The 24,992-nt window shown below is 40.7% G+C and overlaps 1 protein-coding gene across 2 annotated transcripts in view; it reads left to right on the plus strand.

The window, feature by feature from the left end:
• Window positions 1-24,992, plus strand: part of zfpm2a (zinc finger protein, FOG family member 2a) — a 115,275-nt gene that overhangs the window by 51,863 nt on the left and 38,420 nt on the right. The window contains exons 4-5 of one of the 2 annotated variants that reach the window (XM_038712182.1): window positions 2,312-2,436; window positions 19,757-19,868. In XM_038712182.1, coding sequence (XP_038568110.1) covers window positions 2,312-2,436; window positions 19,757-19,868 — 237 coding nt within the window. The remainder of the gene's footprint in view (window positions 1-2,311; window positions 2,437-19,756; window positions 19,869-24,992) is intronic. The other variant, XM_038712183.1, reaches the window with a different exon arrangement.

Here is a 24,992-nt window from a genome sequence, read left to right on the forward strand (position 1 = left end):
GTTCAGTCTGTCGTTTTCAGTTTGACTGGTTAAACACTGTGACTTCTCTATTTGCATAAAATGTATTTGTGATGCATGTAGGTAAGAGAACTGGGACTTGTGAGAAATTGAATAATCACTGTGACATCAAGAGTTTTTGCAGTGATCATTTTAAAACTTGTCAGTAGCCCAGCTGATAAAAGAACTGTATTTTCCCAATGTTACTAAACCTTTAAATGCTCATAGAGAACATACAGGCAGCGCATGAAGGGAGCTCATTATTCATCCACGGGTGTTTTTGTGGAGATCTTCCACTAGTATCTGCAACAGATGTGACAAGCCATCTGTGAGCCAAGGTCCTCAGGCAACATTTGGTGTGAGATGCACACAACTGGCACCTAAACATGGTGGACCGCAAACTGCACAAATTGAATCGTACCCCCCTTTCCCCCTCTTCTTGCACCTACACAACCTATTACCCCCTTTTTACTCCAAGCATCCCACCCAAAAAAAAGAAAGAAAGGGTAAAAGGAAAGGATTCAGAATCGTTGGCTGGGGATGGCTTGAGCTGTTTGTCACGCGGGGCTAAACAGGAACTTGCATCCAAGCGGTTAAAGGCCGTGGGTCTTATCTGAGGACAAACAGAATGCATCAAGCAGTGGCTGTTGCTCTCAGTGATGACGACCAGCTGTGCACCAATGTTTAATTATTTCTCTGTAATGAGCTTACCCACCTTCAACTGCAGCACCAGGAAGACAGCATGCAACAGCGGGAACATGGGAGGGTGTGAAAGAAAGAATGAGATAAAGCTGTCTAGATTATCTTATTTTTAGGCCTATTTCAAAACTGCATGTATTTTCGCTGAAATATAACTTAATGTTTACACCACGTGTTGGTGTTGTAGTGATTTTGTATCTACCTTTGACAAAGATTTGGTCAAACAAGTGAATTTTTATTATGGGTGACATTTAGCTTTTTATTGTTACCGGAGTGACCACTGCTGATGAGTATATGATCAGCAAGGTGTCATTTGTAGCTGGTAATAACATTAGCCTGATGTTTGGATCATGTTTATGCATGCAAAGGAGCACATAAGCACACATTTCCATACCAGCACAACAGACGGACACAATAGCGTGTTGCAGATACACGGGTGATATTTACACAGTAGAAGAGGGCTGAATAGGTCATTATACCACATACGCATCAGAAAGTTCAGTGATCACTTCAGCCCATTCAGCATGAACCGAATGCCCTGAATACCTATTAGCCACATGTGTGAACAAATAGGTTAAAAGACACAATGTTAACAATTCATGTAGAGTTTGTTTGAATAATAATAAATTGATTTAAAAAAAATATTATTTACATAATCAAAATAATAATAATAATAATAAACAGGTAGCAGGTTGGTTTCCTGCTAAAGGATCAGTCCTTTGGTTGGAGCGTCCCAGAACAATGATTATTTCTGAGGCTGACCCAGATATCTGTCCTCCCAGATCAGTCCAATGATCAAATTATCACATTTGAAGAAAGCCTAAAACACGACTCAGTCCTGATAAAAAAATATATATATTATTTGAGTTTCTGGACCTTTTTGTGTCCAGAAAGTTTTTGAAATCGGATATAACTTGTAGCCACAAATGTCTAAATTATCTCACTTCCTCTTACAAGAATTCATAGGGTTGTCAAGGCAACCAGTGTAAAATGTACAGTCGAGAGCTGTATACTTTCCCTGTGCAATGCACACACATAGACACACACCCACGCACAGGGAAACATCCTCATCGGTAAACTATGTCATGGCCTGCCATGGGGTTTATCATAACTATTTGATTAATCACCATCCCGAAAAAGTACACTGAATCTAAGAGATAAGATAGTGGGGGGTGACAGGGAGGTGAGCACCGGTAGTTCTAACAGTGCTATCCGGTTTCACTGTTAATTAACTGGAGCTCTGCACAGCACTAACAAGGGCCCAGCCTTCCTGGAACAACAGAAATAGGTCTGCCACTAGCTGCTCTTGCCAGCCAGTGAGCCTGCACTGTCTCACAGAGATTATCTCAACACAAGACACCTTTCAAGTAAGGTTAGCGCGCCATGTGTCTGACGAACACCATCAGATGGATGCTTGTTTGATTTGCTTATCCATTTTGAAACTGCTTGGTTTTAACCTTCACTGTTTACTCCAGGGCTTTGAGGCAATAATGTGATCGCATATGTAGGTTTGAGGGGAAAGGACAATGAATGAACGTCAGTGTGATTTGATGTGGAACTTTCGTGCTATATAGAGCACTGTGGCTGACTGCTTTGGGATCTGGTGTGTTTTTAGGAGAGCTGGATGCATTCCTTAAAGATGGCGAGCGTCGGATCCACAGCCGGCAGCAGCTCCCTGTGGGGACAACGTGGGGACCCTTCGAGGGGAAGATCGAGATGAGCACTGACAGCACTGCATTGGTATGTCCTTGGTCATCTACTGTATCGCTTTGAATGTTTGGGTACCACTTTCTTATATTAACAACCAACTACAATTGTGAAATTAAAAAATAAAACAACAACAACAAATAAAAAAATAGAACTTTTTTGTTACTAGTTGTTACTAGTTATTAACTACTTGTTACTAGTTATTTATTACTCATTAAAAAAATGATAATATTACTTTACTTATTATTAGGTGATAAAAGTGATAAAACTAGTTACGTTACTCGTTACATTTCTATATTACTACCACCCCCCCAAAAACTCTCTCCCGAACTTTAACTAATATCATATTCATAGCAGTAGCAAGGAGTATGGTTATATTTATATAAATATACATTGTTTCTTTACTGCACCGGCTGAAATAAAAAAATAAAGCAAGTAAATCCTTTGAACTCCTGTTTTTCTGCAAATGCATTTATAAGAACAGTATTCAGTATTTTTACAAATCGTTACGTTGCTTAAGTCCAAGCATCACTGGCAGCAGCGGCTGGAATTTCTGTCTAAAAGTTTACATTGCTGTGCTGCTTTAGATGCTTCAATAAATTAGATATAGAATTGTTCACAGTTGAACAAAGGACGACAAAGTTCTTTGCACCTTAAACTGTGGCACAATTATGGTGATACTTACAGCTGTAGAAAGAACACATTATTATTATTACAGTAATGCGTTACTGCCCAACACTGAGTAAAATGAATAAAATAAGAGGGAGCTGAAGAAACTAAAATCAGGGTAAGCAATGCGATAAAAGTGGGACCTGAGAAGTCATTTGAGTAAGAGGACCCAGACTCAGATGAACAAATCTTGTTTAAATCTTTGTATTGTTCCCAAGATAGTAGAAAACAAGACTGAACTAGAGGAATAAATGAAAGCTGAGGTCAAGGTTATACTAATGTTTTTAGCTACAGGTTTAATGTTCTACGATAAGAATCCTGAAGGTTGGCAGTACCTGATCAGAAATGTGTTGTGGACCAATAATAAGATGTCTAGATTTAGCTGAAGAAAGTTGTTGTTTGTCATCCAACTAGACAGTCCTGTATTGTGTGCAACATACTAAAGTGGGCTTTATTGGAAGGTATATATTGAGGCATACTTTATGAGGTGTTATAATTGCTGAATCACATTTTTAATAAATGCGTACTGTTCTGGATGCTCTGAAGTGCTTTTTTAGAAGGTAAGTGCTCAAACAGTCCACTGGTGGGGTACACATGATGCCTAAAGACAAAGGAAGTCATGCCACAGTAGAAGAGGATGCAAACCAATCAAATACATACAAACCCAAATATTGTCTTATATGAATGACTTACTTCAGATACATAAAATACCAAGAATTGATTTATTAATCATTATTAAGTCATTAGTTACAGCTTATAACCCCTTTATAAAGTGTGCCTTAAAGTGATTTGATTTGATGAGTTGATTGGACTAAAGGGATCATTACAACATGTTGTGAAATCACATTAGTTGGTCCGAGTTTGCCTAGCCGCCATAGAAATATGATCGCCAGAAAGTTCTACATCTAAAGAGCAAATTTATGGCAATTCCCATGACATTCATACCTACTGAGGTGTCTCTTCCGGGATCCAACTGGCCCCCAACAAAAGCCTTTGAAGTGCATCCATTTTAACCATTTAATCTGCATAATTTATGAAAAAACACTTTAATTGGTGGATTTTGAACTCAGTCCAGGCTCCAATTGAATGACTCACAATCCATTATTTTTGATGTTACCCTGCACACAGCAGCTTTATAGCTCTTGTTTCAAAGATCCCAGCAGACGCTCGTGTTGACCTGCTGCTCTGGTGACAAGTCCTCCACGGGTTTGATATTCCATTCTGCATTGGATTAATTAAGAAATTCCTATTAAAATTGTAACCAAGCTCACATTCATCCTGTTAAGAAACATAAGGACAAGCCCCTCCCGCCTCCCCCCATTTTCCGAGATTCCTTAAATGCATAACTTTATTAAATCATTTTCAGAGCAGTTTTGACTGTTTTCTGAGCTCCCCTCATGGTATTGAAATCATCAGTGGCTTTAAATAACTCAGGCCGTATTATAGCCATGAAATATGGCTTCTCTCAGGGCAAAGCCAGTTATCCTTGGGCGGAAAAGTGATTTGACAGAGCAACACCTCAAGTTGCCTTCCAAAGTAACACACTTCATATATTTCTCCAGCAATCTCTGCATGAATTTCCTTGAAAGGCATCAAAAACCAACCTTCAACAGTCCCTCGAATGACCCTCAGACTCGCTACGTGATGTCATATAAAACATCTTCCTGAGTTGCTTGGGTGCTTTTAGTAGATACAAACTTTACGCAATCATCCCACTACTTGCTGAACTAGATGCATAAACTCATTGTTGTTCTTGGCGAGAGTGATAAGTTCTTAACTAACTGCCCTCTGAGGAATTCGTTGCTGCTTTCCAGATCCTCCTCAGGTTTTCTCTGGTTGTTTTAAGTGAGCAGGTGCTGGTCATCACCTGTAATAGGCTGTGGAGGGGTTACAGAATATGCCAAACCTCCCTCGCAATTAAAAGCAGTGGAAGAAGCTTTGGCATATTTCCTTTAAGGATCTCATGTGTGTCTATCCTCTAGGGAGCCCTTTAAATGCTTTGCTGCTTGCACCCTTCCTCTCCTAAGTTTCATTCTCAAATGGGGTACTGGCTGTTAGCAACTTCTCACTATCTCTCATTAAAGGCTAGATCAACCGAACTGGCATGTTTTGTTTTATTATTATATATTGTAGGGTTCAGTGTAACTTTTTACTTTGTTTCTTAGATGCCGAATAATCCAGAAAATATCAATTCTTGTATTTTTGCACATCACTAGAGAATCATCTCATTTGCTGTAGCGTAGTTTTATTTCTTTCCCTTTTTTATCAAACCTCTAGTTATTGAGCTGTTGCCTAGTTAAACAAGCAGCCGTTGGCAACGTCCCTAATACTGTGCTGTATTTATCACAGTTGTTTCAGTGGGAGGCGAGGGAGTTGTGCAAATCTTCAAACACTGACACGTCAAGACAGGAACAAACCCTGATGCCTCACCTGGAGAGGGAAAGAGGGAAAATAAAAAATAGGAGCGAGAGGAGAGAAAGAAGAATATGAAGGAAAAGGCCTGGCTAGTTTTGATGCATGTCAGGTCGACCAGTGCTGCAGAGCAGGGTCAGAAGGCGGTAGAAAGTGTTTGAGGTAGAAATAAAGGCTCATTGCTTCGTGGGTCTCTACCTCAGCTAGGAGGCATCTCAGTCATTCTTATGAAGTGTGACCTCCACAGACTATTAAATCTCCTTTTACTCCCTTAGACTTTTTGAAACCATAGAGGTGAATGAATTACCCTAAGGCAGCCAGGTATATAGCAGGAGTGACACCTCTCTCACGCTTGAAACACATGACCCTCTGGTGAGATATTGATATGCCCTCTCTGAAATCAAACATATATTATCCCTTCATCCAGACACATCATTTAAGATATGACTTTTCTAGAGGTCAAGCTATTTTTGTCGAGCTGCCACGTACAGTGCAGAGGTCCGTTTCTCAATCCTTGGCATCATGCCCAGAGATGGACTAAAGTGTAATGACTCCATAAAGTGGCTTACAGTAAATAATGAAAATATAATGAATTTAAGCAGTATTTGTATTAAACTGGACAGGAGCAGCACTTTGGCACATGCAGAGCCGTTTAGTAGGAAAGTATGTTAGGTCCGGCTGGTGTCTGGGGAGTAGTCCTGGGGAGTCTGATGGAGAGGTGGGTAAGGATGGGAGGAGGGAAGGGTTTCTGGTCCCTAGAGGCAGCAAATGGGAGCTGAAGCTGGAGCTGGCCTAGCTATATGTGTTGTGGTGTGGGAGCTGATGTGGGCTGGCGGCTGGTGGACGACAGGCCTCAGTAGCTGACTGCAGTGATGGATGATGCTGAGAAAGAACGGCGAGTGAAGCGTTACGTGCAGTTGTCCGGGCCAGGCCTGAAAAGAGAGGTATAAAGCCTGAAAAAGAAAGAATAAAAAGAGAGAGAGAGAGGGGTAGAGAGAGGAAGCACAGGAAAAAACAGAGGGGAAAAAGCATGACAGGAAATCTGGGCATCTGCAGGACAGAGATAGGGTCACATCTCGACCGTTTATCAAAGAGGAAAGCAGATTTCACAGCTGATGGGTCGGCCGTGGCAGGTCTGTAGACCCCAGGGGCTCAGCTTGGCATGAGGGACTGGAGTTATAGTTATTGCTGTTGCAGACCTCTTAACACAATCACATTGCACTGTGTTTGGCAGCTCATATGCCTTACTGTGATATATTTATATGCTCTTTATCATTCTTAAATCACATACAGACTAAAAACATTTTTGTACAAATACAGAACTAGTTTCCACATGTAATATTTTGTAAAGAAGATAACAGGACTAGATGTAGCTAAGGTTGTGAGCCCTGCCTAAATCTGAGAAACAGAAGCCTCTCAACTGTATAACTAAGTAACTGGCCTGGGTCAGTGCACTTTGTAGGTAGTGAGGCAAAAGTAAGGAAAGTGGGATGGTGGCGCTGGAGGGGGTCAAAGTACAGACAGCTAGACATAACATAAGGCAGAGGAAAAAAGGCTAGAAAGAATAAAACACCCAAGAGTTGGCGTTTTGCTGCTGTTGTCAGCCACCTTCTCAGCTCTGTTCCTCTTCCTTCTCCTCTGCTCTCTGTCTGACTGATGGAGCTGCCAGAGCGCCGTCTCATCCCTCACTTCTCTCACTGATCAATCAGACCATTAGACTCCAATTACAGTCGCAGCCCAGGCGCAGGTGAGCGACGAGCACATTCAGCCGGCTGCCGACAACGCCTCCGCCCGGCTTCCTCACAGTCTCCAAATTAACGCAAATTAATAGTGACACTCAGACATAAATGTCTGCAATCGAGGGGCTAAATTAACAGTCTGGGTCGAAGCTATTGAGTAGCAGGTGTCTTTAAAAGCGGTAATTACCTGTGCTGGACAGAACCGGGAGGAGAAGGTGGCCCACGGTTTGCCTGGAGTAAAAGGCCTGGCCCCGGTGAGCCTGGCTTCCATTGTAGGTGTTAATAATTGATTGGGAGGCAAGCTATTAATGAGCAGCAGATTTAGAGCTCTGTTGTAAATGTGTGTTGATGAGGGTGTTGCCGCCTCTTGTACAATGCCTTACCCATGCTAATTACTGGGGCTTAGTCAAGGTGCACTGTAATGAGTCTGGTTTCAATAGAATTCTGGTCTTTATGTGTTTTGAGGACCTTTTAGTGCAAATTGCATGCTAATTGTAATGCATATGACTTGCTTAATTCCAGAGTAAGATCTATCAGGCAATTTTTTATCTTGTCTGCTATCACAATATGCTTTTTGTATATCAGCTAAATTTGAGCAGAGGTTTATGATAAAACAAATCTACTCCTGTAAGGGTCCTGAAACAAAGGCAATGATGTGGAAGGTTACAAGGACGTAATAAAAGTCAATAAGAGCTACAGGCTAATAACCAATTCAGTCTTAACACAATATTACTTGAATCATAAGGGTCATCATAATAATACCGTGTTATGTTTATCCAATATCTGACGGCAGGGGGAGAGTTTCACTTGGTGCTGAAAAACTAACGTTTAGTATTAGAAAGTTGCGTTTTTGTCTAATTCTGTCATGTGGATTTGTTGAAGTCAGAAAATTAGCCTAATTTTCTGCCTAATTCTTTTGAATCTACTGGTGTAAAGTCTCACACTGACAGAGGGAAAAGACTTAATTTTTTTGCCAGAATACCTGTGTGCATGCACATGTGCGCGCATATTTGAGTCCACATGCACTTAAGTCTGTGGTTTTGGGTCATACTGTAGTGTCTGTGTATGTGTGGGAGGGCATGTGCGGGCATCCCAGTGTGCATGTGCAGACTGTGTGCTGCGTTTGGCTGTAAACAGAGAGCTTTAGCTTGTAGACTACAGAAGAGTGAAAATGTCAAGATACTGTCCTAATTTTCACCTGGGACAGAGAGAGAGGCAGAGGCTGTCAACCGATGGAGTGTGATTATTGTGTAATTTAGTACAAGGGTAGGAATATGGGCCTGTGCAACCAAAAAATGTTCCAGAAAATATTCAGCCCATCACTCAAGCCATTTATCTCACCCCTTTTGCCCACCCTCTCCCTCCAATATGTTTATTGTTAGCTACCCCTAAACTTTAACAAGTGGTGGCGGATTTTTCTGTTTCAGAAATTATATTTTTCTTCTTGTCATTGCTTCATTAATCAAGAGGAGGCATTCTGAAAAATGTTTTGTTTTGGAGGCTGCAATCTATTTTGTGTGTGTGTGTGTTGTAGTTAATCTGCGCCCGTGGCAGGTTTCCCCTCCGAAACGCAGCGCTAAGCAGCGGTATCGCAGGCCTATTGTTGTAGCCTCTGTCATAGCAAGGAGAGCCTGATGCAGGCCTGGGCTCGCCTGATAAGGAAAAGAGGATTCAACATGGCTGGAAAGGAGAATCAGTGGGACTTGAGAGTGGAGTACGGATGGGGCAGATGCGCTCGCACACACACATACACACACACACACACACACACACCCATACATACAGACTCACACAGACATACAGGGTGATGCACACATGTTCTACACACATACAGTCACACATGAGCCGGCACACACACAAATCATCACCATCATCACACTGGCACATGCCCAGGCAATTATTTACAGTAACATCCAATTACATATGCAAGAAGGCACCCCAGGATAGGACCTCTCTGTAGCATAGCTGCTAAATGACACACACACATACTCCTGGCCTGAAATATGCATGTATATGCACATAAACAAACAAACCATTAAATTAAAAGAAATCAACAATTTCAAGTCCAAACGTTTTGGTTTATGTTTGCATTGTAAGGTGGCCTGCGCTCTCTATCTGTAAGTCACACTGTCTTGGATATGGTTTGAAAATGCCAGACATTATCAGGACTAACAGGATTTGAATTTCTGTGTTGGACACACAAATAATTTTGGCACAAAGAATGTGGCTTCATCTAATGAAATAATGGGCCCAAATTTTAGGCGGAGAACCAATTTGTGATTGCATGCATCAATTATTTCTTGGGTTTAAACCAATATCAGGGCTGGGGTCTCTTCAGATGGGTAAAATGGTAATTATCTGGCCTGCTTTCCCTTGCTCAATGTCATCCATATATTTATCGATGGTATTATCAATGGTTTTCATGTTCTTACTTTAAAATGGGAAAACATCCAAGCTTATTCAATTGAAGTTTCCACTTTAAATCTGGAACAACATGACATTTATTATGTCTGTGAGTCAGATGGAGAATAGATTGCAGGCTTTTATTGCTATTTACATTTATTTCACAAGCCCACACTTTTAAAGTTTCTGTGAGCTTGGCCGGAAGTCATTGCCGCCCACGGCTCTATGTATTAGCCGTGAAGCACTCCGTCAGTCAGCTAGTCAGCGCTATTATGGGCACGGCTGAGCTCCACTGTTTGAGAGATAATGCATGGTTGACTTGATCTACAAGTGAACCTGACATTTTGCTGTCCTTACGTCACAACACAACTACCCAAAGTGATATGGCAGGTCCCCTGATAAGCAAAGCAGGACTCACTGATATGCTTTGTGCTCACTGTAATGGCTGCCTGGTTACCTCAAACATGCCATGGATACAGTGACTAGATCAAAACACAGTGCATTTTTGGTTTAGAAGTTTTGTTTCAAATACCGACTATTCTGATTTTTGAGTAGTAAGTGTAGCATTTGTATCTATGAATATATCACTTTCTTGTAATAATTCCAGCAATACTGAAACTTAAGCCATGGTTGAGGATGATCGTCGCAGTATTTTCTCAAAATTAAGACCATATTTCCCATAAATCCCGTTGCTCATATCACGAGCATCAAAGCTTTTCTCTTTATCTCCTCAAAACAAATAAACAAATTAAACATTTACAGTGGGTTTTTTTTCAATATCCTTTCACTCCCTCCATCATCTAACACTTTAGCTTTCATCAAAGTAAAAGCACTGATATGCTACTTCATACTTCCACTCCAATACATTTCAGAGGGAAATATTGTGCTTTGTACTTTGCTACAGTTATCAAACAACTATACTTTTCAGAATAAGATTTTAAATAAAAAATCAAATGATGACATTTTAAGATATGATATAATAAAATAGATTTAACTACCTAACAGTAGATCAAGTAGTTAAACCTAGCTCTACCTCAGTAAAATACTACTTATGCATTGATGCATCAATATTAACAACCTAATAATGTATATAGAATATATATAATAACATAATATAGCACTCGTACTTTTGCTTTGATACTTATACACTATATGTTTATTTAAGCATGATTACTCAAGAGAACAATGTATTTTACATTGGTTATTGTACGTAAATAAGGATCTTTTCTGTTTTATGCCAATAAGTTATGTGTAGTGCTTGCAAAGGTATGCAGGTTTGGTTGCACACAGATTTATTGAATGGAAATGCAGCCACTGTACAGTGTGTTGGAAACATTCTAAAACATCCACTGTTAGCCTTTCAATTCCTGTCACTAGTTTTATTATTCACTCGAGATAATTTACAAGTGCTAAAATGCTCATGTCTCTGTATAGACATTGCTCCATCCTCACAGACACTAAAGTTGTGACCGTTCTACTGTAATAGATAGACATGCTGCCTTCCTGCAGCAGTGTGTTCAGCCATCGTTCAGCAGCTGCAGAGCAGGACTGGTGATAGCTTAAACCCCTAGTGAGGCTACAGGTCCTGGGGGGCCACTCTTCACAACCACAGGGCTTGAGGGTGAGGTGGGTGTCCGTGTCCCCCTCACAACTCTCTGGGTGTTTGCTGTCTGCCAGTGGCCCATCAGGGAGCGACACAGTCTGGATAGCAAACTGTCACACTGAAGAGATGTAGTATCTGCATGCTTATGGTTTCTGTACGTCATAAACACACACAAACAGCTTGATACGAACATTAACATTCATGAACAACTGTTCCATTTGGGATAGTATAACACTTAAACAAGTCACACACTATCACTTACACACTTATCTCAAGAGTTTTATGAATTTAAATGAATGCTTACGTGTAGCAGATTTGGGGAGATGCTTCTTTAGCTGGGATATACCTTACAAACAAATAAGCAAAGCAGGGTTTCAGTCTTTACAGAATGTTAGTCTGACAGGCAACAATAGTCAAGCTCAGAACTCCCTGGCTTCACACGTATCGCCTTGTTTTACAGTACACAGTATGTCTTCCCAAATGAATGATTATCCAACACTTCAATACACAACAGACCTCGATTGCAGCAAAAGGCGCAAGAGGAGGAAGAAGAAGAGGCAAAAAGAAAGAAACGTGAAACAAAGTTGAGTGGTGCCAGCTGCTTTGCCATCTGTCATTGTCATGGCTGTACTCGTGATATGTTGAAACAACTTTCTTAAAAAGTGGTGGAGATAATCCTTGATTGTTTCCATTTGCAAGCCCCTGATAGTCCTCTTGGCATTCCAGCACAAAGTGAGTTCAGATCGGGGGGTTTGATGGTAGTTGTAAATGGCTTACCCACCCTCTACTGGCTGTGATTGTAGAAATATAAAGCTGCTGCCCTTATCTTTTCTAAAGGAAGTTTAAAATTTGAGTTCTCCATGTACGGCCTCTGGTTAGAAAGTGAGGTCATGAGACTTTAAAACATCTCCAAAATCCTATATTATTTACAGCAAAGACCTTTCTACATAAGCATTGTCACTCTTAGATATTCAGCAATTTTCCTCCTCTCTTTCCCTCTCGTTCACATTGGCGAGGGAAGTGGAGAAGCACAGAGGCTTTGCTTGCTTCACCTCCTTTAGAGAAAGAAGGACGGCCACCCTACCGGGAGGCAAACCCCTGCTGGTAGACCTTGATAAGTCCTTGCTGTCCCCTGTACTGGCCTTAGCCCTCTGATCCTCAGCCTAGTTGGATCGGGGCCTACCAAAGACAAAGCCCTGTCAAAATGACTCTTGACGGATGAACAACCAAGCAGAAAAATTCAAGTCTTCTGACGAAAAAAAAGGTTAGCATTGAAGATAAGAAAGCTGATAGGTGCTGGAGGAGATGAAGGTCTGGACAGTGTCCATTCACTCCCCGGTGGTCCAGCAGCACCTCATTAGATGAATGTGTGTGAGGCTGTCAAAGCAGGAATATTATACCACGGGGTCGTCAGCAAACTAATTGGGTAACAAAGACCATTTTCAGCTCGGGAAACCCATCTTTTAACAGTCCGTGTGCTGAGACTCTGATAAGAGAGTTCACGTCTAATGCATTTAGTGAGGGGCAAGTTCACCATCTTTATCTTATTTACTTAACTTGGTGTAAATATTGTTGGTCTTTTACGGTGGATTTAGTGAGACCCCATTTCTCTGAAGTGCGCCCAAGGATCAAACTATTGAACGCTGCCGCAATATGTAGATGATCGGGTGGAATGCAAATCACAGATACCTTTGTTCAGTTTGTCCGTCATTACAACAAAAGCTACGTTTGCGATGCATTACATGTGTTTCTTCTCATAACTCTTTGTCTCAAATGCTTTTTAATTAGTTGTACTTTGTTGTACTGTAATTATTATTCTGCACACCTAGATATGGCTTGAGCTCAGTTTCTGAATCAGGAGGTGAGACTGGCTGCACAGACTAAGAGACTAAGAGAGTCTTCTGAAAAATAAAATCACATACAGTAGATGCTATTCTAATGCATCATAAAATGTTTAACTCCACCAGAGAAGAGAGGGGAGTTCAAAAGAATATTAAAATCTAATACCTAAAAGGGGGCACAGAGGTTTATCTAAAGTCAGGGGCTTTATTCAAGCATCATGCCTGCTATTTTATTGTTTGTCTTTATTTACTGCCTCTGACTGATCCTAGTCTTCCACGTGTGGTTATGAGAGCAGGGATTTGTTGTGACCCCATCGACTGATTGACTCTTGGGTTCCGTTCTTCCTCTCTGAAGAAATCCCCCATCCGTATGTTTATTCCTGACAGAGAAAGAGTGGATCTGTCCAGAGAATATGCCACCTGCCACCTTGACCCCCAGGGGCCATGGTAATATCCATACAGGTGAACATTACTGGGTCCGGGTTCCCTATTATGTTCCCTCACACAGCTCCTCGCTGCTCGGGGAGTCAGCTCTAACTTACATGCAAAAGATCAAACAAGTCCTTCCCAATTGAATTCAAATGGGAAATTTTGAGTAATTCAAACAGTGAGTAGTGAAGCGACAGGGCTGTTCTATCCCCTGACCAAAGCCAAACACAAGAAGTACACGTGTGTCTATGTGCGCTCTACCTGCAAGACATGATTAAGTCCTGGAGCACATGCATTACAAATTCAGCTTTCTCTTGTTTACAACTTCAAATAGTTCTCAGGACATGTGCATTATGGCAGTATACACAAATTTACGTGTGAAGTTGAATTAAATATTCTCCATTACAAAGAAAGTTGGGGACATTGTTGTATGATGCTGAAGGGCTGGGGACGGGAATGAAGTATAGATGATATTTATTGAAATTTTGACTGACTCGGTGGAGAGTGGTGTGGGTGATGTACAAATATAAGAGGAAAGAAAAACGGAGATGAGAGAGGATGGTAGATAAGGGGAGGAACAGCAAAATATTTTATAGAAAATGATTAAAAAAGAAATGAGAGGAATGGAAAAGAAAGAAGAGGAGAGAAGAAATTATAGCAAAGGAAAGGTAAGGAATAGCAAAAGAATTAGTAGAAAATGAAAGGAAAAAAGGAGAGGAAGGAAAGGGAAGCATATCAAAGGATAGGAAAGGAAAGGACGCAGGGGTGGAGAAAGGGGTTGCTTGTCTTCAGGGCAGGTACAGCTTACACTAAACTGTTTGGCTTTAGAGTTGGAGCACCTCAATGTGCCTGAAGGTCTTGAAGAATGGAGTATGGATATAGCACCCCCTCCCTCTGAATCTCTATTCTTCTCTCTCCTCACTCACTGATTTAGTGTGCAGCAGATTCAGTTTAAAAACAAACAAAAATAATATATAATAATATAATTATTAAAAACCAAAATAATTTCTAGATGTGCTGTTAATAATTAGGCATTGCGCCTTAATCAACAACCCGAGCAGGCAATCACTAGTCCTAGGCCTTGTTACCAGTCGGTTATGTCTTAAACAAGCAAGTGAACATACAGTAGTCATGCAATGCCACCCATAGTCCATATAAATACAACCACTGTGAGCATTTCAATGGCATGAAATAAGTAATAGCTAATGCAGCACATGCACTTTGATGCTTACAGTCCAGTCAGCAGGATAAAAGGTGATTTAAATGAGAAAATATTTATTCCCCATAGCGCCGCCATGATAGCAGCAGCCAAATAAAGGCACATGCGCACACTGATGGGTGTCCCTTTAAAGATTCCGGGAACAGCAGTGACTCTCTCAATTTAATCGATTTTAAAATGAAAAGTCAATTTAACAAAGTTGAAAAGAGAAAGATGGGCTAAGGGAAGAAAAAAGCATTCTCTTGCACTCAAGCAGTAAACTAACTGCCGCACAGAGCAGGCAGAGATTTGAGCTGAATTATCTCCCACCTCACATTTGCTCTTAGGCAAGCAGTTTAAAAGCCAAGCGATTGAGCCAGTGATCCAATTTGAAATGCAGAAATGATTAGAGCAGCTTGCCTCATTTCATATCGAAATTCTCTGATTTATGACAGGGCACCAGCCAAGATCTATCTCTAAAGGGAATTAGTGTGCAATTCCTGCATATTTCTGTTATTTAGTTTCCCAATAGCAGATGCTATAGCCTTAGAGAGAGGGAGAGAGGGGGGAGGAAAAGGAATGAAAGCAGTATGTAGGTATCTTTTCATTTCAGCAGATGTAACCATGGCCATTTAGAAGGGGAGAAAATGACACAAAAGCAGACTTGAGAAATGAAGGTATTTCCCACTTTATGTAGGCTGTTGACCGAGAATCTTATTTCAGGGTGCAATGAAAAATATGCAGCACCTAACTAAGCATTTACACAGCTTTCGCCAGCATGGATAGGAGAGGGAGAACACAGACTGTGAGTTTGGCTTTGGCCGTTTTATTCAACAAAAAAGACCCTTGCAACCCATCCATCCTTGAGGCTAAGAAAATATTAATACGCAGAGCGATAACGAGGGCTAGAGGAAAATCTCCCTTAATGAAATTTCCAGTTGACCACATGCAATTTGTTTCATCGCAGTGAACAACTAATTGCAAAGGACGTTATCAAGGTGTGAGTGTGCTGTCTGCTGTAAACTGACTGGTAAAACAGGTACAAATCCTTTATCCTCACTCCCATGTCAGAAACAGAGAACATATAAACTTGACATAACCCATACATAAGCTTGTTTTTTTGTTATATTTATACTGCCAGTCTCATCTGAAAAGGACATGGTACTTTTTATTTGGGCCATGTTGCTGGGACATTAACACAGGGTCAAATGTAATGTAGGGGAGAGTAAGTCAAATGTTTACCAGTAATTCAAGTGAAAAAAACCCCAACTGTTTAACTGAGTTTAACTGGGGGAAAAGGGAAAAACATGTAATGTTTAAAAGATGTAAATACCATCACTTGATTGTAATTTCCACTGGTGTTTTTGTTTTAAAATGGCACTACTTCATACTGAGTGGGTGTTGAAAGCGGAATGTATAAAGCCAATGAATGTCTTGAGATATTCAGACGGAGTGGTTTTGATCTCTCAGTTGTCTAAATCCTGCAGCTGTGGGATCAAGACGGATACAGTGCCAGTCAGTGACCTTGGTGGGGGAAGAAGAAAAAAAAGCGATGAGGAAAATAATCATTCCCACCAAGGTTTGTATCGATTTCACCTGCCCTGACCATGAAGCGGGTTAAGAGTAGCCAGTGGTGGTGAAATGGTCAGCGGTGATATCATTAGCTTGTTGTTTACACAGGGAAGCAGGGAGTTGAAGGAAGGCTGAGTGTCACAAGCCACTTTCTTCTTCACCTCCTTCAGCTGATCAGAGGATCATGGTATCAAGGAGGGATTAGTAGCGACTTGGGATTTGTGTGATTGGTTAATTTATTGCGGTGATGGCAGGTCTTTCATCTATGGCAACATTTAATCAGCGCAGCCACAGAGGCTATTACAGGTTAGCTCCTTTCTGGAGTCAGTCCGGCTGTGCCATCAGCTCTATCACAATTCCCCTGAAATTTCCAAATTATCTGGAACAGGCTTTAGCTTCTCAGTAATAAAAATTAGAACAGATTCCTGATAGAAGCTTTTGCTCACACAGGGCCAATTATAAATAGTACAGCCCTGCCTTGGAAGAGGGAAAGGAAAGGGGAAAAAAATCCAACTCTGAGAGATGTGCACGGAACTTATCGTTCAGCCCCTGCTCCGCTCTGATCCAAATCCGTGTGGCTGAAAATTTATATTAGATTTTATCACAGAGGCCTAAGTCTAGAAAAATCAATGAAGGTTATCTTTTATGTTGCAGCAACTTGTGGAAATATTGATTTTCATTTTATAGCGAATTTGGAGCATCAGTTTGTAATCACTTCCTCGCTGACTACACTGTTTTGGTCACTGTATCTCTTACACGAGGAACGGTAACAGAGCTCAGAGGGGGAAAAAAATAAAAATACCGGGAGTGTATTGAAACCACTGGAGTGAAGGCAGAGGGTGGATAAACCATAACACACTACATAGACAGGAAGGCCAGAGGGGCTTTTACAGGTCTGAGAGGGATGATAGTCTGTAAACTGATATTTAACTCTGTATCTCTTAAAACTAAACAAATATTTACTTGTTTTTCAATATCTCTTTATTTGGATATCTGTAATATGTTTATATTTCAAGTAGGAATATATTCAGATTTCTTTTAGCATTGTTAGATCTAAAAGATGAACTAAAAATAGTGGCTTTAGTTAACTTTTATATGCATATACCCAGGTTTTTTGCACTTGACATATTTAACTATCCAATAGGGGTCAGCATATTTTACAAACACTCCTCATAGTCTGTTTTGGACAGGAAAGAGCTTCCATACGTCACATCCCCTGGTTGTGTGAGGAGTTTGTTTCTATAAAGCCAGTTCATCATATGCTCCCCCACCAGGGAAATCAAAATGTTCTGCCTGTCAATCTGCATTTCTTCTGGCCTCGGCCACTTAGGCCAACTGATCTGGTTGTTCAAATGTTTTCATTTGCATTTCCACACGCTCCTCCCTGCAGTGACGCCACTGTGTCTTAATCCTAAATATGTTGTGTGCAGTTGCTCCTCTGCATTTCTTTGTCTTTGTGACGGCTGGTACATGCAGCATGCTTACAAAGCACATAGGCCACTATTGTCACGATAGATGCATTATGTAAATCTGCATTGAGAAACTGTGATGGGTTGTCTCCACTCTGTTTACAACAAAAGGAAAGCAACGAAAATAATAGTAATTAACAATTCATTCAAAATAATATGTAATACCCATAGTCAGATTTTTAAAACTTTCTATCTCAGCTATAATTGAAGGAAGAATTATGATTACTGCAAAGATTTCTAACAAATTTCCCATGATTTCTAACAGCAGGAGGATGTCTAGGCAATGTGGTATTTTGTCCCTGTTGGCTACATTAAGAGCAGCTGGAATATCATGAATTCCCAGAGGCTCAGAGGGACGGCAGAGAGGCCTCACGCTGCTGAATAAGAGATGGCTCCAGTCTGGAGATCTAAGGAAGGGTTAATCTGATTCCCATTTCAGATAGTCGTCCTAGCAACAATCGGCCGGTCTGCTCTGCTCCTTTGACAGGGGTGTGAGATTTTCAGGTTAGCCAGATAGAAGACTTTATTGTGAGGCTAATTTGAAATGCGAAATCAAGGATGACTTAAATTACAGAGGTTCTATTAGAAATCTGTCTTTATTTAGCATCTATATTCCTTTCCTTAATTTCCAGACAAAATCCAAACAGATTGCTATCGTCTCTCTGAGATGTATTTGCTATTTGTAAATAATGCTCTCTAAAAAAATCAGTTTGTCCTCCAGCCTCCAACTAGATAGAGTTCAGGGAAAGAGAAATGAGCGGGTGGAGGAGGAGGAGGAGGGGGCATGCAGGCGCACTGCCGGAGCACAGTGCTCATCTCTTGTGCATATCTGTGCCAATTCAGACCTTTAACATGCTCAAGTGACATTTGCATTTATCCTTGAAGGTTGTTGCCTTTTGCGGGGGAGAAATAAGTGAAAAGCAAGAGAGAGGACTAGTATTTTTCTGTTGCATTAGGCAGATGCACAGTGTCCTGTCGCTGGCTGCCTCAGATGGAAAAAGAAATGAAGTGTCGAGATTGTACCCCAACCCAATTTCTCTTAGCTAAACTATTTCTGTAACATCCTAATGAAGGAGGGCCCCGGGGTTCAAAAGTAATGGCCTTGAAATACTGACATTTTGCCTTTGAGTAATAGGCTACTGTACCCAGCTGTCTGAGATGTTGCTACCAGCCCCCCAACACACACATCACCAGCACACCATCTTGTAAGAATCAAAATAAAGAGAACACCAAAATGAAATCAAACAGAATAGAAAATCATATGAGGATAAATAGAGCAAGCAAATCTGGTGACAGTGCACCGTGTGGATCTGTTGTTGTGGATGTTGCACTCTATCTCCCTGTTTTATTTTTTCTTTCCCAAGAAATAAAACTCCACGTTCGACCTCTGACCAAGAAGAAAAATGACCTTACACATTCAGAATAATTTCTAAAGCTTATTATAAAAACTCTAACCTCAATCGCCCTTTGAAATGGATACTGATTCTTTAAATTCTTCCCTGCTTGTTTCAGGAAATAGTTAGATCCTGGCGATAGCGAGGCACAATGTGCCCAAAGTTCACCGCTGAACACTCGCTTCCTTCTCTCTGAAAGTCACCAGCCATTTATATTTGCCCTCTTTCTACTTTCATGATTCCCAGACACTTTAGATGTTCTTCTTAATCTGAAAGATCTGGTGCTGAATCACTGGGTTCAATCCTGGATGATTTCTCCTACGTTTTGCTACAAGACAGGCTCTTGCACCCATTTGTCACCACTCCAACCACGGTACAGTCTTTGCCTGTAGGTCATCACACACACACGCACACACACAAAACCTGCACTGATTCTCAAATCTTCTCTGGAGTGGAGAAAAAAAATAGGATTGGGGTGGACTTGAGTTGCATGCTGTATAGTTTCTGAAATTGTCTGTTTATGGCCATTCAGTGCAGCCGAAGAGCGTTACTCAGTGGTTATTAATGTTTCTTTAATCACCAAAATAAGCAAATGATTAGTGTTTGTTATCTGTCCCCGTCCAGAAGACGAAGAGCACGGTCCCGGTGGTGCTGAGCGCCGGCCCCAGGTGGCTGCTGGATGTGACTTGGCAGGGAGCGGAAGACAACAAAAACAACTGTGTGGTGTACAGCAAAGGTAAGCAAGCAGCGCCGGCATCCTGTTATCTCTCCACAGCGCAACACACCCCCGCCGCAAAGACACTGACAATCCTCCATCCACTCCACTCTCGCCTGTCTTTCTCTCTGCCTGTCTCTCTGTCTTTCTTTTACTTTTTCTCCTCTCTTGCCCTCCTTGCTTCTCAAAGTCATGAAACGCACTCAAATAATTGCATTTACACAGCTACGGGGACACACAAAAAGACATACATGCACACACTCCCACACCATATCTGTTTTACTCCTAAGAGTAATTTATATCACTAAAACTCTGATTAAGAACTGAGAAACATCACTTGACACACAAAGTTAATGGTCTTTAGATTTCACAAGGTAATTAATGCCCCTTTTTTCTCTTTTATACTAAGTGAATCGCTATCTCAGTGCAGATAGCGAGCAAAGCACAAGTGGAGATGGGTTTGCCATTTTGCTTCATTTGTTCTCTCACTAATTCAGCAAAGCTTTAGCTGTATATCTTTAGTAAATCAGACATAATCATACAAGCCCCACCAGAAATGGATTTATGTAAATATGTGGAAAGAAATACAACTTATCTGTCAGAAAATCCATGTTGTTTATTCAGCCTTGACCCTAAAAGCACAAAAACCCAAATGACCCACTGTCATAAAGATCAACTCCTCAATCTGCTGCATTGTGTCCAGCAAACCCACATTACAACAGGCCAACATGGATCTGTAGAGAGCCTGGCTTGTTGCAGATTGTATGAGAAGATGCTTTAAACTGTACATTGACGCCACAGTCTATAGCTTCACTTCCCATGAAAGCACAAGGCTTCTGCAGCCATAATTGGGTCTTGACGGGTGTTAACCAGGGAGACGCAGCAAAATAAATACGTAAATAAAGATGTGTTTTGGATTCCAAAGGGTGAAGGAAAGGGGCTCCATTTATCACTTTTCAAAAATGATTACCCCGTGACAATACCCCCAAAGCTGAAATGGAGCTTCTTCTCCCTCAAAGTGAATAAGTGGCAGGAGTGGGATTTGCAACCCGGATTTTCAGTCTCCCAATTCTCATCTACTAATCACTAGACTGCACTGGGGATTTATCCTCTTAACCGGCTACTTAACTTTGTGCTCTTTATCACCAAATCATTAAAGTTTTGATAAGCTGTTAAAGAAGATTATGTACTTCTTTAAAATCTTCTAATCTTTATGCTTGGAGACTGACTGTATGAAACAAAAAAAAGGGCAATAACAGGATTTCTCACTTTTTGTGAATTCTGGAGAATTTCTCTTCATACAGATATGCCCGAGATAGCATCACATGCAGCATCATCACCTCAGCTGTGTATCACTGAGAGCTCCTTTGTTTGTCACTTCCAGTTTGACCTTATTAAATTAAACACAATAACATCTTCAGACGTCCCCTTGTGAGACTTGTTCTGTGTTGTACTGTATAAGTTCATTACAGCAAATCCTCCACAAGAATCTTCACACGCTTGCCAACTGATGGTAAATGATAATAGAGAGAACATTAAATACAAAGAATTAATTTAAATCTCGGAGTAGAAGTTAAATATCTCCTGTCACCTCATAGATGCCGCATAAAATACACCATTTATTCTATTCTGTCAGTTTTCTATAGTTTTGGTATGTTAAGCTACAGAAGTATTATGTTTAAGTTAATTTAATTAAATAGTAAAGTCATGTTTTGACAAGATGAAAACTTTTTACTTTGAAATGAATGTTTTGATACTTCTTTGATACCACGAGGTACAAAAAATTCAGGCTGTGTAATTCCATCCTTGACTCAAACTGCTTTGTAGCAACTTTGCCACAAAGCTTTGGATAAATTGGTTGGGTGTCCGTTTTTCTCGCCTCTCTATCCAAAATTGTTCCACATTTTGCTTCTGGCGCAGTTTTTTTTAGGTGTACTGGGAGGAAGTTCAGAAAGTGGTGAAGTGTTTGATGCGGTTCAGCTGTTTGACTCTTGCGTCCGGACTGACTCGATTTATACCGCTCATTCTTCTTCATCGCCCTCTTTTAAATATTTCAATCTGCATGTGTGGGCACCCTCTGGAGGTGACATTGAAAGTGAATGTCAGCTTGCCGCAAATATCAAATCTTCACATCACTCTTCAATTTCGAATTCTGCCTTTTTGCTCCAGTTTTGAAGCAGTGCTGGAATTGTGCTTATCGTGTCGACACTAGCGTGGATCGACTGAAGGGAAAAGGCCAAAGAGTCCGACAGGAACTTTCTTCCCACCTCAGAAAGCTGAGGCCCAGATTGTTTATATCTTCACCCCTGTGCTATTTCTCCTCTGTAGGCTGCTTCATTGCTCCCTGAGATGCGTTACTTATGGAAAACAGTGAATATCTCAATACACAGTATGCTTACAAAATATGTTTTGGCTCACGTTTCAGTGGTCTCGGCTTTCTTTATGGCTGCCTGCAAAGATAGTAGCAGTTCACTTTGGATGCTTGCCAGTGTGAATCTATGTGTGGGGGGGGGGGTTATGTAAGAACTGGTGATTGGTTTGAGTGGCTGTAGCTTACTGTTGGGTGTTCAGTCCTATGATTTCTGCATTATAGTTTGTACAACTGCTTATCCTCTGTCCCCGAAACTTGTCTTTCAGGAAATCTGAGAAATATGTGGAGAGGGAAAGAGGACAGGATTCAGCAAAATAACTCCTCTGAGAGTTGTATTCCAGCAGTGTGTTATGCATAATACATGCACTGGAGTGTGTAACAAGCACCAGGGTGGTGTACTCAGGTCCCCCACGGGGTGCCCCTGGTCATCAGCACCAAGACAAGCTTTCTATAGTGTCAAATATAGAATTTTTTCTGCTCTTTTTTGGGATACTACAATTCATGTTGCCAGCAAAACTATGTCTATCCTGACAATTTGTATTCTGTTTTCCTGTCTGAATCATTTTATCCAGATGAACAGAAAGACAGGAGCATTTTATCCATTTAAAGAAATTAGAAGTTATAGACCATGAGTGATGTTTGAGGAATTTAAATGTCTCAAATTAGGATCCACAGAGCATTTCATGAATATAAATTCTTTCTTTGAATTCCCGTTCTTAAAATGAGGAGCCCTGAAGTGGAAGTGGAAAACTGCAATATCTGTTTTTCCCAGGCTGTCAGCATGGCCCTGTTTGTTTTACATTAAACTCCCAGGAAGAGCCTTAGCAGCCAGCCATTACTAAAACTCTCAACTCTACTACTGCGCTAACTCATTATCGAGAAATCCACCTGGAACTCCCACAATGCTCTCCTCCACACTCCGACAGTTTCTTTGAACCGCTGAAGTTATAGAAACAGGCAGTAAGTCTGCAGAGTAATTATATGTTACAGTAACGCTGGAGACTGAGAGAGAGAGAGGGAGAGAGAATGACGGACAGGGACCCAGAGAGAGAGGGAGAAACCAGTGGAGAATTTTCTGTACAGATAAACAACAGATTGATAAACAATACAGCTGGAATGTAGGAGAGATTTAACAGAGAAAGGATATTCAGCCCCGTTTTGTTTTGTTGTTTTCTTCCATCATCTCTGAATATGTTACAAGTTAAGGCTCTGTTCAAATTCTGTAAACCTGCTTGATTGGAAGAATTTTAGCAACATTTCGGAGAGCGAGTGTGACCAAGCCCAACTGTGATGTGTTTCCTGTAGTCAAACAGCTTTTTAAAGGATACGTCTGGTGTTATTCTATATTTTTCTTATTGTGAACAAATCCCATCAAAACATTCTGACGTCCCTATATCCTGTCTGTGGCATACAGCCCCAAGCCCATTTGTTTCTACTGAAGACATGAAAATCTTTGAAAAACAGGACATAAATATATTGTTTCATTTTTGAAATAGGCTAAATAATTTCCTACCTCAGCTGGGCACTGAAGTTTTTGGCAAATGTTTCTCAAACAGGAGTAAATTATGAATTTGTTGGGGACTATTTTCAGCAGCAGATGAATACACAGCTGTAGGATGGTGTATGTGGCACTGAAAGATAAACTACTGTGCCCATGTTTATTGTAACAAAGGAAAATGTCACCCAGTGCATTGGTCTGACCAAATTATGTGTTTGTAATAGTTTTTGACAATAATGGAGCTCTATGGCACAGAAGAATAAGATATATCCAACTTTGGCTACACGGGCAATACTTCCTAGTTAATTTATTTCTGGTTTTGGTCTTTTAGGTTTAGAATAGGATTTGTTGAAGAACAAAAATATTTTTAACACTTTCTATATTATATTTTATTAGATTGTTATCATACATTTTGAAATCCAACAGCCCCCTTTAAAAAAAACTCTCTACAGTGCACACTTGCTGAAATCAAACACAGTCAGATCTGAGTGTATGGTTGAAGACACGTGTCATTTTTAGGTCTAAATATATGACTTCATTCATTCTCAGTGTGAGCCTTCATTGTGCTTACTCCATTGTTACCTGATATCTGAGCCCATTGAAACTATACACACTCACTGTGACCACATTATGTGGCATTATTCAGAGGTCACCTAAACTTTTCAACTGTAAGCCTCTTAAGCCAGACCACATTCAGATACAGCATGTCCAATAAGTCTCCAGAGCAACTTAGCCCATTGTTCGTGCAGAAATTGACCAATGTAACTAGGCCGTTTTACATAAGCCCGGACGGTGCCGAATTAGCCAACTCACTGTGTCTTTGTATTATTTCATATTCTCTAAGTCCTCACAATCAGATCCTTTTTTATGCCTTCATTTGCTCTTTCCACTGCTCCAAAGCTGTAGACCTCTGAGGCATAAGATGAACCAGCATGAACTGCCTGGACAGATGTAGTATCTATTTTTCTATGTCTCTCTTTTTATATATATATAAAACCAGTCTTGCAATGTGCTGCCAAAGACATTTTGAGTGTTTATTTTTTCACTAGAAATGAAAGCGTAAAACTGCAATGTTTCCTGCACTGCTCCTTGGCAGCATGCAGCATTAAAGGGTGAGAGGAGAGGGCTCTTACAGTTCAAAATTTAATTGTTCATTTCAACCCTCCTCTTTTAAAATGACTGCGGCGAATAGGAGGTGCGAGGTTATTATCTGTTATCTGGGAACATAGCGAAATAGTGTGACTGAATAATAACTAAACAACTGACACAATGTAAA

Source organism: Micropterus salmoides, unplaced genomic scaffold (genome assembly GCF_014851395.1).
Source record: "Micropterus salmoides isolate LMB-PRFRI ecotype aquatic unplaced genomic scaffold, ASM1485139v1 Ms_hic_scaffold_11, whole genome shotgun sequence".
Taxonomy (NCBI): Eukaryota; Metazoa; Chordata; class Actinopteri; order Centrarchiformes; family Centrarchidae; genus Micropterus; species Micropterus salmoides.